Here is a 15,578-nt window from a genome sequence, read left to right as displayed (position 1 = left end):
CCCTCCTGTCCCCAAAACCCTTTCCTGGGTGCATTTTGGCACTGAATTGCCTTTAAAATAGCCAGCAGGAAAATGTTAGGAGTAGAAGCTCCTACTGGTACTGCTCAAAGGTGGCCAGAATTTCTCCAGTGTCTCTTCAAGGTTTATGGTGTTATTAACACACTGTGCATCTGTTTTTACACTAAACAACCACTGCCTTTGTGTTTGTGACTCTTAAAAGTGAAGGTTGTGTGCAAAATTGAATTCACATGGGCAAAACTCTGAGTGAGGCTGCCCCTGGATCCCTGGAAGTGTCCAAGGCCAGGGCTTGGCCTGGCATGGTGGTGATGCCTTGGTGGCTCCCTAGAACAGAGGCTGGGCAGAGTTAAAGGATAAAACAGGGATTTATTAAAAAGAAATAATTCTCTCACAGGACACACCTGAGGTGGTGATACCTGAGAGCTCCCTGGAGCAGAGCTGGGCACAGCTAAAGGACACAGCAGGGGTTTATTAAAAGGAGAAATTCCCTCACAGGACACACCTGGGGCAGTGACACCTGAGAGCTCCCTGGAGCAGAGCTGGGCACAGCTAAAGGACACAGCAGGGGTTTATTAAAAGGAGAAATTCCCTCACAGGACACACCTGGGGCAGTGCAGGAGCCCAGCCAGGGCTGCACCCAGCTGGACCCTGGCCAGGAGCTCTCACACCTTGATCAGCTCTGGTCCATTTCCATGTTGGGCTCAGTGCCCAGTCCCACTCCAGGGGATGCAGTCCCACCCTGCCAGGCTGCTCTCCTCCATCCCTGTTGGCACCTTTGGGGCTGGAGCTGCAGCGCTGTCCTTGGTTCTGGGGCTGGAAAAGGATTGTTCTGTGGGACTGAGGAGAGGGACAGGATTGTTCTGTGGGACTGAGGAGAGGGACAGGATTGTTCTGTGGGGCTGAGGAGAGGGACAGGATTGTTCTGTGTGCCTGAGGAGAGGGACAGGATTGTTCTGTGTGCCTGGGGAGAGGGACAGGATTGTTCTGTGTGCCTGGGGAGAGGGACAGGATTGTTCTGTGGGACTGCGCTGTGAGGAGAGCTGCTGGCACTGTCTGTGGAGTTCAGAGTGACACACCAATGCAGTGCAGAGTCTGGAAAATACAAAAGCTGAAACTGCAGGCGTCAGTGGGAGGTGTCCCTGCCCGTGGCAGGGGTGACACTGGGTGGGATTTCAGCTCCTCCCAGCCCAAACCCCTCTGGGCCTGGGCGTCCTTTGCAAGCCCCGTTTGTTTCCTGCAGCAGCACTTTGTGCATCAGTTCATTCCATGGCTGCCTGCAGCTGGCAGAGCCACTGGTGGTGTGTCCTGTGTCCCCGGTGGTGTGTCCTGTGTCCCTGGTGGTGTGTCCCGTGTCCCTGGTGGTGTGTCCCCTGGTGTGTCCTGTGTCACTGGTGGTGTGTCCTGTGTCACTGGTGGTGTGTCCTGTGACATTGGTAGCGTGTCCCATGGTGTGTCCCCTGTCCCTGATGGTGTTCCTCCTGTCCCTGATGGTGTGTCCCCTGTCAGAGTCACTGATGGCGTGTCCCCTGTCACTGATGGCATGTCCCCTGTCACTGATGGCATGTCCCCTGTCAGTCACTGGTGGTGTGTCTGTATCAGAGCTGTGTCCCCTGTCACTGGAGGTGTGTCCTGTGTCACTGATGGCATGTCCCCTGTCAGTCACTGGTGGTGTGTCTGTATCAGAGCCGTGTCCCCTGTCGCTGATGGTGTGTCCCCTGTCAGAGTCACTGATGGTGTGTCCCCTGTCACTGATGGCATGTCCCCTGTCAGTCACTGGTGGTGTGTCTGTATCAGAGCCGTGTCCCCTGTCACTGGTGGTGTGTCCCCTGTCACTGATGGCATGTCCCCTGTCAGAGTCACTGATGGCGTGTCCCCTGTCACTGATGGCATGTCCCCTGTCAGAGTCACTGATGGCGTGTCCCCTGTCACTGATGGCATGTCCCCTGTCACTGATGGCATGTTCCCTGTCAGTCACTGGTGGTGTGTCTGTATCAGAGCCGTGTCCCCTGTCGCTGATGGCATGTCCCCTGTCACTGATGGCATGTTCCCTGTCAGTCACTGGTGGTGTGTCTGTATCAGAGCCGTGTCCCCTGTCGCTGATGGTGTGTCCCCTGTCAGAGTCACTGATGGTGTGTCCCCTGTCACTGATGGCATGTCCCCTGTCAGTCACTGGTGGTGTGTCTGTATCAGAGCCGTGTCCCCTGTCACTGGAGGTGTGTCCTGTGTCACTGATGGCATGTCCCCTGTCAGAGTCACTGGTGGTGTGTCTGTATCAGAGCCATGTCCCCTGTCACTGATGGCATGTCCCCTGTCACTGATGGCATGTCCCCTGTCAGTCACTGGTGGTGTGTCTGTATCAGAGCCATGTCCCCTGTCGCTGATGGCGTGTCCCGTGGTGTGTCCCCTGTCCCTGACGGCTGTCCCTGTCCCCAGAGGAGCCGTGCCCGGGGCGGGGCCGCTGCCGGGAGCCGCCGGTGACGCAGAGCCCCGAGGTGCTGGACCCGGCCGAGCTGCTGCCCTTCCCCCGGCCCGAGCCCGCCCTGGCAGAGGCGCTGGCACTGCTGGCTGACCACGACTGGTGCGTGCTGGGGCTGGGCAGGGCGGGCACGGGGGGCTGCAGTGAGAGAGGGGAGAAAGGGGCTGGGGGTGGGAAATGGATTGGTGGGGAACCTTTAAAGTTGGACAGAAGGTTCATATAGTATGTGTTTGTATGTGAACAAATACATAGTGTGTATAAAAGTACTTAAAAATAGAAGTTTTTAAAACACCTCTCTGTTACCCCATCTCTGGGTCAGAAAAGGACTAATCCAACAGAGGGGTTCAGTCAAGTTTGAGATTAAAGGAGCTTTGTAAATTAGGGCTGGGAACTGGGTGCTCAGAGGCTTGGAGAGTCTGACTTGAAGGGCTGGAGAGGCCCCACCAACACCTTCCTGGTGCTCTCTGGAATCAGCAGCCCAGCCTTGGGGCTCTGTGTAAAATCAGCAGCCCAGCCTTGGGGCTCTGTGTAAAATCAGCAGCCCAGCCTTGGGGCTCTGTGTAAAATCAGCAGCCCAGCCTTGGGGCTCTCTCTGGAATTCCCAGCCCAGCCTTGGGGCTCTCTCTGGAATTGGAAGCTCCTTTAGGTGCCCTGTGTGGAATGAGCAGCTGATCCTTGGTGCTTTGTGGGGAATAAAAGCATCCCTTTGGTGCTTCCTGACCTGGGATGTGCTTACAGAGCTGCTCCCTTCAGCCTGGGGAAGGAACAACCTTGAATTGCCCCTGGTGCAGCTGGGAGCAGAACTGTGGGTGCTGGGCTGGACAGTCCCCCAGGAAAGGGACAGATTTGCTTGGAGAGAGTTTCCTGCTTTATTTCTTCCCTGGGAGGGTGGGCAGGCCCTGGCACAGGTGCCCAGAGCAGCTGGGGCTGCCCCTGGATCCCTGGCAGTGCCCAAGGCCAGGCTGTACACTGGGACACCCTGGGACAGTGGGAGGTGTCCCTGCCATGGCAGGGGTGGCACTGGGTGGGGTTTCAGGTCCTTTTGAACCCAAACCAATCTGGAATTATTTCTCATTGCTTTATTTTACCATCTAATTTGTTTGCTATTTGATTCCTTAGAATTCCACACTTGGGTATTTTAATGAGGCTTTTCAAATGGATGGAATTTAAATATTATTTTTTCACACAGGGAGAAGAAAATTGAAGGTCTGAACTTTGTCAGGTGCTTGTCTGCCTACCATGCCCCTATTCTGACTGCAAAGCTCCATGAAACAACTCTGGCTGTGGCTCAAGAGGTTAAATTTTCCTACCAGAATATTCCACTGGCTCTCTGTGTGTATATATGTATTTTACAGCTCTCTGAAATGATTTATGCTCACCTCTGGTGAGTTTTCCTCAACTGAGCAGTCTCAAGGATGATTTGAGACTCAGAGGCTGACAAAATGTAGATTTTAACTTTATAATATTTTTATGAGTGTGTATTTTAATTCTCACCCATTGTCAATCAAGTTAGAAATGTGTTTCTCAGTTGCTTGTAATGTTATTTAAAAATGACAAAGGGCAAACATGAATATTTATTTTAAAGTCTCTCTGATCAACATTATTCATTGTTTTTTGGGTTTTTCCTGTGTGCAGGTCAAGAATTTACGCTCAGGTGTTTCTCGAGCTGCTGTGGTCTGTTTAGGGGATTTGTTCACCCACCTGAAAAAGAGCATGGATCAAGAAGTAGATAATGCAGTAAAAGTCCTTTTGCACAAAGCTGGGGAATCCAACACTTTTATAAGGGAAGAGGTAGACAAGGCACTGAAGGCCATGGTTAATAATGTGACTCCAGCACGTGCACTTTGTTCTCTTATAAATGGAGGGCAAAGGTAATTCCTACAAAGACTTTATAAAGAATATTGTGAATAAAGTCAATTTATCAAATGTAGGCTTTTGAACATCAAACCAGAGTACAGTCGACAGAAATTTGAAAACCAGTAAATCAGCTGTGCTAAACCTCTCCCCAGGGCAATGTTTGTTGGCATAAATTGAATTAAAGCCCCTCTCTTCCTTTCTGTGCATTATGTAAGAGGTTGCCTGTTGTTTTTGGTGAATTTTCTGCCTGTTTTGCACCACCTCAATGATTTTATTTGCTGTTACTGTATATTCTTGGGGAGCTGCTGTTTTGCTTTGCCTGGTAAAGCTGACATAATGTTCTTTCTTCTCCTCCTTTGCTCTGCAGTCAGTTCCTGCCTTGGCCAGTTTTCAGCACCTCTCTTTATTTAGAAAACTGATTTATAACTTCAGTTCTCTAGCTGCATCTGTCTTGCTTGATTCCTCCTCTCTAGGCTGAGCCTTTGTGTCTGTATTTTAATTTCCTTCCCAGTGCTGGTGGCCATTCTTTTCTGGAGTGAATTCCCTTCTTTCCCTGGCCCTGTTCATTCTGTTTTCCTTTTCCATCCTCGTTCTCTGCTCACCCATCTGAGCTGGGTGCACTCCCTGGTGCTTCCTCTCTTCTCTGCCACCCCTTGGTGACATTTCCCAGGCTCCATTTCCCTTCCTGACACATTTCAGGTGCTCCACTCAAAATCTCTCCACAGATTTCCTGCACAGCTCCAGTCCTCAGAGTTGAAAATGTTCTCTTTTGTTTCCTGGGCAGCTGGTTGTTGGGGATAATGGATTCTGTCTCATGACAGCTCTACTGCAGTTTCCTGCTCTTTAAACTGAAAGACAAAAATCAGCCTTGGGATTTACATTCCTTATGAATTTCTGGGATCCAGACTGGCTTGGGATGGATGTGCCAGCCCTGGAAGTGTCCCAGGCCAGGCTGGACAGGGCTTGGAGCAGCCTGGGATAGGGGAAGGTGTCCCTGCCCCTGGATTTGTGGTCCCTCCCAAGCCATAGCAGGCTGATTCCATAATTCTGTGAGTTCAGGAGCAGCAGGCAGGAACTGCTCCAAGGGGAAGTGCCCTCTTTGGGTCCTCCCCTCTTGGCCTCAGACCCTTGGCCCTCCTGGGCAGAGCTGTCTCTGCCAGCCCTCCCCACCTTCCCTGGCAGATCCAAACTCACCTGCTCAGGGGTTTTCTGTGGGGATTTGCCCCCTCCACTCGTTGAGTTTCTCTAGGTTTTCTGCTAAGGTTTTCTGCTATCTAAGGCAGCAGAACTGAGCTGAATACTGCCTTTGGGCACAGATTAATCTGTTCACAGCTCAGACTTCCCTAACTCATGGACTACAGGATGCTTTTAATGGATCACACATCAGGGCATGCCTAAAGGTGCAGCTTTTCTAGGCCTGGCTTTAGGAAGCTCTGGCCATGTCAGCAGGAAAGCTCCTGGAGCACAGGGCAGCTCCAGCTCCAGAGGCTCTGACAGGAATATGGAATTACCCTTCAAAGGGGAAATCTGTGTCTCAGTTGGAAGTGAAAAGTGTTTGACACAACTGTAATTCCACAGGGGATGTTCTCTCTAAGTTGGGCTGAGTTGCTTAAATTCACCACAACATAATCCTTCAATTATGGTGTCACTTACAATTCCTGGGGCCTCTTAAAATGGACCTGGTTTCTGTTCAGCTCCTTTCAACCCACTGTGATCATGACTCTAATGCTGGCAGCCCTGACTAGACAGAAATACTGATTCTTCATCAGCTCCAAAGCTGGGTTTGACTTTACCAACAGGAATCATTCCAGTGGGAGTGTCCCAGCCCATGGCAGGGGTTGGAACAAGATGAGCTTTAAGGCTCCTTCCCAACCCAGTCTGGGATTCTGTGAGTAGAATCATGATGCAAGGGCATGATTCCAGGGATAGAGCTGAGAGTGATTTTACTTCAGGGGTTTTAAAATCCTGTTTCTTACCTGTATGCAGTCTTTAGTTCTAGGGTGTTGTATGCACATAAATGTTTTCCAGCTGTTTTCATGAGCAAGGACTTGTTTGCTTCATGGAGTGAGCTCTCTCAGCCTCTCAATTCTTGTTTTCCCCTTGAAAGTGCAGCAGGAGTTGCAAATTGTCCTCAAAGTAGCATTTTTAATTCAGATATAAAATGGGAGCCATTAGAGTTTGCAGGATTTTGTTCCTGAACCCAAGTGGGACCAGCAGGGGCAGCAGGATTTAGATAAAAGCATCATTTGCTGCAGGAGTTTGAAGGCTGATTCTGGCTGTTCTCTCCTTTGCATCAGCACAGGTGTTTATTTTGTACAAAGTAGGGATCCTGCAGGATCTTTAGGAGTCGATTGAACACTGCTTTAGTCAGTTTTCAAGTGATATCAAGTCAATTTGCTTTAGTCAGTTTTAGTCCAGTGCCCAGGATGTGTGTCTGAGCACAGGAACTGGTTTTTCATAGAGCTCATTGAAAGAACAGTCATCTGCTTTGTAAAGTGAAATGATCTGATGAAAACTAGAACTGAAATTCCAAACCCCCCTGCCTGAGTGCAGGGATAACTGGAAGGTGTCCGTGCCCGTGGCAGGGCTGGGAGGGGCTGGGCCTGGAGGTCCCTTCCAGAGCATCCCGCGGCTCCAGGGCTGGCAGGGCGGGTGGGGCTGTGCCAGCCCTGCAGGGCTGTCCCTCAGGCCTCTTTCCCTCCCCAGCCACCTGCACTCGGCCGTGAGGAGATGCACAGCCCAGCACCTGGGGGACATCGTGGAGCGCCTGGGCCCCGAGCGCGTCCTGGCCGGAGGCCGGCCCGTGGCCGAGCGGCTGCTGCCCGCCATCGCCAGGTTTGCCCAGGACAGCTCCCAGCAGACACGGTGAGCACTGCTGGGGACAGGGAGCTGTGCCCTGGGACTGGGGGGTGAGCACTGCTGGGGACAGGGAGCTGTGCCCTGAGCCCCTGGGGCTGTGGGGTTGGCACTGCTGGGGACAGGGAACTGTGCCCTGAGCCCCTGAGCTGTGGGGTGAGCACTGCTGGGGACAGGGAGCTGTGTCCTGAGCCCCTGGGGCTGTGGGGTGAGCACTGCTGGGGACAGGGAACTGTGTCCTGAGCCCCTGGGGCTGTGGGGTGAGCACTGCTGGGGACAGGGAGCAGCCCCTGGGGCTGTGGGGTGGGCACTGCTGGGGACAGGGAGCTGTGCCCTGAGCCCCTGGGCTGTGGGGTGGGCACTGCTGGGGACAGGGAGCTGTGTCCTGGGCCCCTGGGGCTGTGAGGTGAGCACTGCTGGGGGCACAGCCCAGCTGCCTCTGGGGCTCTGCTCTGGGGACAGGATGGCTTAGGAGGGAAAAGACTGGGGGAGCAGTAAGGGTTGGATGGGCCTGGAGCACCCCGGCCTAGTGGGAGGTGTCCCTGCCTGTGGTAGAGGTAGAAGGGGATGGGATTTGAGGTCCCTTCCAAACAAACCTTGGAGTGCAGCTGTTATCCCAGCACTGGCAGGACTGTTAGGGTAGTGCCTGTGGCAGGAACCACCTGGGTACCTCCCACACAGCCTGGCTGCAGGAGGAGAGGGGCTCACAGGATGTGCTGTGCTGGGCACAGAGGAGAGGCAGCCACACAGGAATGCTGGCTCTGGAGTCCACACCTGGAGCTGATCCATGTCTCTGGCTGACAAGGCTGGATCACCCTGGTTAAAGCCAGCAGAACTGGAAGGCTGATCTCATTAATTTGGTCAGTTAATGTATGAGATCCTTGAGCACATCCTCTGGGAGAGGATGGAAAGGGGAGTCAGCAATCTCAGAGTCATGGAGCCACTGAGGTTGGAAAAGACCTCCAATAACAGTGACTGGGGACTCCAATCCTCCCTGGGCAGTGCCAAGGCCTGAGCCCCCTTTCCATGGGGAAATTCCTGCTGGGCCCACCCTGAGCTGCCCTGGCCCAGCCTGAGGCCGTTCCCTCTGCTCCTGTCCCTGTTCCCTGGAGCACAGCCCGACCCCCCCGGCTGTCCCCTCCTGGCAGGAGCTGGGCAGAGCCACAAGGGCCCCCTGAGCCTCCTCTGCTCCAGGCTCAGCCCCTTCCCAGCTCCCTCAGCCTCTCCTGGGGCTCCATTTCCTTCCCTGAACACAACCTCCCTGCACTTTTCCATTTTGTAATCACACAGCTGGCATGGCAAAGCCAGTCCCTGTCCCTGGATCTGTCCCTGGATCTGTCCCTGGATCTGTCCCTGGATGTCCTGGTGCTCTCCCTGCAGGTACTACGGGCGCAGGATGCTCTTCAGCATGATGGCTCATCCTGACTTGGATAAAATCCTGGAGAAGTTTGTGCCACCCAGGGATTTGCCTTACATTAAGGAAACTGTTGGCAGCCTACGAGAGAAGGTGTGTGGGAAAGCTCTTGTGTAGCACCTGGAGGTGTCCTGGGGGCTGCTGGGTGTAGACACTTGCTGCACTGCAGCCACAGTGATTCCCTGTGGTTCCCATGAATTCCTGCTGTACCTTTGTGCAGGGCCTGGGGGAGATGCCCTTGGATACACCCTCAGCCAAAGGAAGGCGTTCCCAGACTGGAAATGTTGGACATTTGAGGTCGTCCTCTACTTGCAGAGATGCTCCCATCATCCCAGACAGGTACTGAGTTCCATTATCCTGTGAGGAACCTGGCCAAGGGGGAGCACAGAAACAGCCACACAGGGCTGGGAAAGTTAAACATCCCTCAAGGAAAAACAGAGTCTTGACCTGTTCCAGAGAAACTCTTAAATAGAGTGACCAGTTATATTAAAATGGTTTTGTGCATTTTGGAGTTAATTTGTGTACTGACCATCTGTGAAATACAGATGGTACACAAACCACCTGGAATGCACAGAATGGAATCACAGAGTCATGGACTGGATTGGGTTGGAAGGGCCTCAAAGCCCACCCAGCACAACCTCCCACTGTCTCAGGCTGCTCCAAGCCCTGTCCAGCCAGGCCTGGGACACTCCAGGGATGCAGGGCAGCCACAGCTGCTCTGGGCAGTGTAGATCCAATGGATCCATGGCAGCAGCATCCCAGATGTTGCTGTTCAGACTCTTGGAAAAACCATTCCTGGTTGGATCCACAGCACAAATTACTCATTTCTACACAAGTGTGGACACCGAGGACTTACTTAGACCCTGACTGGGGGTGCTGGGGGGTTTAGATCATACTCTGACCACTTCTAGTTTTGTTTGTGATTGAATGAACTGAAAAAGAAGCACCCCCAAATTTAAAGCAAGCCAAAACTGCATCCAAGAACACAGAGTTCAGAGGGCTGTGACTGCAGTGTCTCTGCAGAACCAGATTTCTTTAACACAACCCTCCACAGTTCAAAATAATAACTGCTTCTGCATTTACTGATAAATTTTGATTGCTTATCCCATTCCCCATCCAAGCCTTGTGTCCACGAACGAGGAGTGATGTAGTGACTGCCTGGATGGTCTGTAAATACCTGGACAGAGAGGTGATTCCACAGGTTTTAGAATTCTTTCCATGACTCTCTAATGAGATAGGTGCTGCAGGAGATCTGTTTTTAAATATTCTAGGAAGAGCTGTTGGGTTTTCACCTCAGCATGGAGAGTTGCTGAGGTAACACCTGCTCTGGGGTCAGCCTGTAAAGCACTCTGGGAATAAAGATTTAAACTACTGTAAGTTTGGGGAGGTTGTGACCCATTGATGTAAGGGAAGTTCCCAGTTGATCCTGGTCACAAAACCAGCTGCATTTGGAGCAGAATGGATATAAGACTTTGGGAACAGCAATTACTATTAGGTGATTTATTTTTAATTCACCACGTTTAAGGTGAAACTTTGTGTTTACCTCTGATACTGAAGAGAATGTGTGGGCTGAGCCTCCTGTTGCAGCTCACGGAGTGCCATTTCCCTTTCCCACAGGGACAACACGGAGAGCCAGGAGGCCCCACGGAGAGCAGCCCCTCGCAGTGCCCTGGAGAGCGAGGAGTACGTCAGGGACATGGTGGGCTCGCTGAACGCCAAAGATTTCCGGGAGCGCATCCGCGGCACGCGGCAGCTGCTGCTGGACACCGAGAGCAGCCCGGCCCTGGTGCTGGCCAACATCGTCAGGGTAACTGTCACACGGCCTGGCTGGCCTGGCTGGGTGGTGACAGGGGGCCACAGTCCCCTCTCCTGGGCTCTGCAGAATCCCAGCTAGCAGGGCAGGCACAGCACGGAACAAAGGGGCCTCAGCGCAGGTCCTGGGATAGAACTTGGGGTAACTTTATTAGATGGCAAAACTCCCCCTCCCCAAAGTCCCAGGACCCCCAATACCTTATAAAGGGGGGCAGGGCTCAGGGGAGGATACAATCTTCAGCTAACCAGGAGAACTGGGGGTGGAGCACAAGGTGGGGAATACAAAGTGTATAAACCAATGAAGGATTTCAAGGGAGGAAAACATCTTCAGTGAACTAATGGGGTTTGAAAGAATACAAAACTGACAAGGAAGTTGCTAGGTAAAAGGGCAGGTTCAGGGAGACATTGGCGTTTCATGAAAGGAGAAGTAAAGAAAGTTTTGGGGAAGGGGTATGGATAGGAGGGGTTTAAAACTTAGCAGAAAATAGCTAGGTAACAAACAAAAAAACTAACACTTAAATAAAATAAATAACAGTAAAGGAACAAGTCTAGTTTTAAAAACATAAAATACAACATGGGCAACCTGTGCCACTCTAAAGGCAGAGAAAAGGACAGCATAAGGAAATTACAAAATTGCAAATTAAACAGCAAGCATATTAATAAAACTAAAAAGCACACTGCAACAGGTAACACTGCCACAGGCTGGGATTCAGAGGGCTTACAGCTGGGCTGATGCCTCAGGTTTAGCTTTTGTATTTTCACATTCTGTGCTGCTTTAGTGTGAGGGTCTGGGCTCCATATTATGGGATGTTGAGCTCTGTGCACAGAGCAGGGAGACAAAACAATTCCTGCTCCAGCTGGGCACCAAGGACAAATGATCAAATCTCAGGCCCAAGAGTGACAGAGAAACAGGTGAGAGGCAGTGTTGTAGAAAGAGCAAAGAAGGCTTTATTCAAGAGAACTGCTTGGTTTTTATAGAGTGATACGATAGATTCTCTTTGATTGGCTGACAAAAACATCTTCCTCACACACTGTCCTTGAGAAGAACAGAAAGACAAGGTAGAAAAACTTCTAAGTTTTAATTTTCTAGTAGAAAATCACCTGCAGATTGTTTATCCTTAACAAGTTATCACATCCTTACAACTCCTGAAAGATTTTTCACAAGCCGCTGTGATAAACCCTTGCTGTTTCTCTCTCTCTGTCCTGTGGCATCCACCCAAGAGCACAAACCCCGTGGGCTGGAGAGAGAAAAACAAGCAGGGTGGGAGTGCCTGGGCTAAAGCTGGGCTGGGACAATGAACTGCAAGGTGGGAATGGAGCAGAGCTGATCCCAGGGAGAGACCCCGTGCCCGGCCGGGCATTTTGGGGCCATTTTGGGTCATCTTGGGTGCAGCCCTGGCTGGGCTCTGGTGCTGCCCAAGGTGGGTCCATGGAGGAGATCCTTGGAATCAATCCCTGCTTTATTCTGGGACTCCATCCAGCCTCTGCTCTAGGGCAGCCTGCACAAGGCATCAAGGTCACCAAGTTTTCTGGTAAAAGTCCTGGATCCTTCTTGGCATAAGGATGATGGACAGAGAGCATGGAGGAGCAGGGGGGTCTGTGTGAGGCACCAAGGGAGGAAAGGAAGGGAACAGAAGGAAAAATGTGAAGTTTTTCACTCAAGGCATTTTTGAACCACTGCCCTGAGAAGCTGTGTCTGTCCCATCCCTGGAAGTGTCCAAGGCCAGGCTGGCTGAGGCTTGGAGCAGCCTGGGACAGTGGAAAGTGTCCCTGATGATGGCAGGGGGTGGGATGGGCTTTAACATCTCTTCCTGTGGAAACCAGTCTGTGATTCCATGATTTCTGGAATCCTTGTGCTGTTTTTCACACCACTCTTGGGTAAATATCAAAATATGGAATAGCTGTGAAAAAATCAGAAGGGATTAATGAAGAACTGTAAAACTGAGGTAGAATTACAAGTTTTTGTGTGGGAGAAGGTGAGGAGAGTATTATGACAAATGTACTGTGCTGAAGGTCAGGATGAGGATCCTGTCCAATAGCAAAGGAGGACATCCAGCAGCTGTAAATTAAAGACAGATCCAATGAAAGAAACCAAGCTTGTCCTCCAGCAGTGCTGTATCTTTGTGTGGAATGATGGAATTGTGCTGTGGATGGCTTTGAAACCTTTCAGACATTCCCTGTGCTGAACAGAGCCATGTTTCCCTAAAAATACTGACTGGCAGGAAATCTGGGTCACAGTGAGAGTTACTGTGCCCGGAGTCCATTGCACTGCAGGGCTTTAGATCAGATTAATGCACTGGGTTAAAATAGCAAATCTGGTTTGACTTGCTCAAAAAATGATCCCAGGTATTTGCATATGCCAGAATCCCAGAATTTCAGAGTGGTTTGGGTCAGAAGGGACCTCACAGAACACCTGTTTCCAGCCCCTGGAGACAGCAGAGCCATCCTGTGCCAAGGTGGACAGTTAAAGGGTAGCACTAAAGCAGGTGATGAGCTTTGTTGGTTCCCAGTTCCACGAGTGCTGCTTGGATGCTTTTCCAGATCTTTGATGCTTTCAAGCCTCGCTTGCACGACTCCAACAGCAAAGTGACCCAGGTGGCTTTGGAGGCCATGCACAAGATGGTTCCTCTGCTCAAAGACAATTTGTCACCTGTGATCAACATGGTAATTCCTGCCATCGTGGACAACAACCTCAACTCCAAAAATCCAGGGATTTATGCAGCTGCCACAAATGTGATCCAGGCTCTATGTCAACACTTAGGTGAGCAATTTATTTTGTCTTAATTTGAAACAGTTTTAATTGTGGTGATTAAGTTGTAGATTGAAAGCATTACTTTTTCTAAGAGATGCACAGAGTTGCTACGCTGTGTAAAAATCATTGGGTTTATTCTCACCATGCAAATCACCTTGATATTGCTCAGTAGTGCTTTGGTTATTTTTCCATAGCATTTTCTTATTTACCTTTTCCCATATTGTGTTTGATTCCAGATAATTTAATTTCCATTCAAGAATTTAATGTGTCTTGCTCTTTGCCTTTAGACACCTCCCTGCTCCTGCAGCCGTTCTGCACAAAAGCCCAGTTCCTGAGTGGAAAAGCAAAGCAGGACCTGACAGAAAAGCTGGCTGGTAAAGTGCTGATTTCCTTTGCTTGTTTGGTTGGTTGGGTTCCCTTAATGAGGGAAATTAATTGCAAGGTGGAGGTGGGTCTGTACCTTCCCTTCTGTCTCGGGAGGTTGTGCAGCAGTTGTCACATTTCAGCTCTTTAATGGAAATTGGAGCTATTGCTGACAAAACAAAGGATTACTATTAGCATTAGTGTTATGTAGTCAGATGGAAGATCTGTAACTACCTGGAATTTATAAATATTTATAAATATATTAAGGATTTAATTTAAATGTAAATACTTCATATATTTAAATACCTTAACATTTATAAATACCTTAGGCATATAATAATTTAAACATGGCATTGTATTCCCTCTCCCAGTGCTCATTCCCTCGAGCTCTTGACAGGAATCCAGAGTGGTTTGGGCTGGAAGGGACCTCAAATCCCACCCAGTGCCACCCCTGCCATGGCAGGGACACCTCCCACTGTCCCAGCTGCTCCACCCCAGTGCCCAGCCTGGCCTTGGGCACTGCCAGGGATCCAGGGGCAGCCACAGCTGCTCTGGCAATTCCAGCCCAGCCCCTGCCCACCCTCCCAGTCAGGAATTCCTCGAGAAAATCTGAATTTCCATGCTTCAAATGAACAAGGAATGTCTTTAAGGGGAATATGCTTGAAGTAAACATTTCCTTGGCTCATTTTCAGAGCAGTTCTGTGTGAAATGGAACTCAATAATAACACAATGGACAGGCTGTTCTGGAAACATCCCTAGATTTGTGCTTTCTGAGGGTGTTAAACAGCCTTCAGACAGTCCCTCCTCCTTGATGGGATCAAATCCTTGCTGGGATTTTTGGAGTGTTTGTATTATATATCAGAAGAGGCTGTTCTGACAGAAAGGGAAACATTTGCTAATGAAACATTAAATTCATTCTTGAGGAAAATATTTCATCCTATAAATGTATATATTTATTTTATACATATTTTATATGTATGTGTGCAGGGCCAGGAGCTGGACTCGTGATCCTTGTGGGCCCCTTCCAGCTCAGGATATTCCATCATTCTGTGATTCTATATTTACAGTATAAGGCTGGTTTTTTCTTCAATGTCTACTGCTTACTTGTGAGATGGAGGGGAAATTGGAAATACCAGACCTTACACCGTGAGAAATAAAGGTCCTTATGAGAATCCTAACTGAAAAACACCCAACCTAAAACCCCCTTTATTTCTTTGAGGTTTTTTTGCTTAATGGAGAAGTGTAATTATCAGTAGCACTGGTGCTACTGTGTAAACTCCTGGGAGAGGACAATAAAAGGAGTGGTTGTGGAAAAATCTGGTATTTTTTATGGGAGCTGATGATATTGCAACAGCAAACTTATGTACAACAGCAGTTTGAGGAGAAGATTTAAGTGTTTTAAACCCCTCTCAAAGATGGGGATCTCATCAAAATTGTAATTTAAATAAATATTTTATTGCAGAGCTTGTGATGGAGCTGTCCCCTCTCAAAGACAGGGGTCCCATTGAAATTGTAATTTAAATGAATATTTCATCCTGACCCTGCTTGCTGCCTTGCAGAGCTGGTGCTGGATCTGAACCCCTCTCAAAGGTGGGGATCCCATAGAAATTGTAATTTAAATTAATATTTTCTCCTGGCAGAGTGGGTGGTGGAGCTATACCCCTCTCAAAGCTGAGGATCCCATAGAAATTGTAATTTAAATTAATATTTTCTCCTGGCAGAGTGGATGGTGGAGCTGTACCCCTCTCAAAGCTGAGGATCCCATAGAAATTGTAATTTAAATTATTATTTTCTCCTGGCAGAGTGGATGGTGGAGCTGTACCCCTCTCAAAGCTGGGGATCCCTTTGCAATTGTAATTTAAATGAATATTTTCTTGCAGAGGTGGTGCTGGAGCTGTACCCCTCTCCAAGCTGGGGATCCCTTTGCAATTGTAATTTAAATGAATATTCTCTTGCAGAGCGGGTGCCAGAGCTGTACCCCTCTCACCCGCGGGCTCCCATTGCAATGGTAACTGCCATGAGTGTTTTCT

At 49.9% G+C, this 15,578-nt stretch overlaps 1 protein-coding gene across 5 annotated transcripts in view; it reads left to right on the top strand.

Annotated features, from left to right (window-relative positions):
* The window catches only part of TOGARAM1 (TOG array regulator of axonemal microtubules 1), a 33,166-nt gene that overhangs the window by 16,599 nt on the left and 989 nt on the right, over window positions 1-15,578 (top strand). For 2 of the 5 annotated variants that reach the window (XM_050975519.1, XM_050975518.1), the window contains exons 11-19: window positions 2,452-2,596; window positions 3,684-3,789; window positions 4,130-4,365; window positions 7,058-7,216; window positions 8,588-8,714; window positions 8,842-8,960; window positions 10,239-10,428; window positions 12,975-13,194; window positions 13,473-13,559. In XM_050975519.1, the coding sequence (XP_050831476.1) occupies window positions 2,452-2,596; window positions 3,684-3,789; window positions 4,130-4,365; window positions 7,058-7,216; window positions 8,588-8,714; window positions 8,842-8,960; window positions 10,239-10,428; window positions 12,975-13,194; window positions 13,473-13,559 (1,389 nt within the window). Of the gene's footprint in view, window positions 1-2,451; window positions 2,597-3,683; window positions 3,790-4,129; window positions 4,366-7,057; window positions 7,217-8,587; window positions 8,715-8,841; window positions 8,961-10,238; window positions 10,429-12,974; window positions 13,195-13,472; window positions 13,560-14,535; window positions 15,573-15,578 lie in introns of those variants that run through there. The other 3 variants (XR_007777754.1, XM_050975520.1, XM_050975521.1) reach the window with 3 other exon arrangements.

The sequence above is a fragment of the Serinus canaria genome, chromosome 5, assembly GCF_022539315.1.
Source record: "Serinus canaria isolate serCan28SL12 chromosome 5, serCan2020, whole genome shotgun sequence".
NCBI classification, from domain to species: Eukaryota; Metazoa; Chordata; class Aves; order Passeriformes; family Fringillidae; genus Serinus; species Serinus canaria.
The sequence above is the reverse complement of the archived record's forward strand: the minus strand, read 5'-3'. Positions and strand labels throughout refer to the sequence as shown.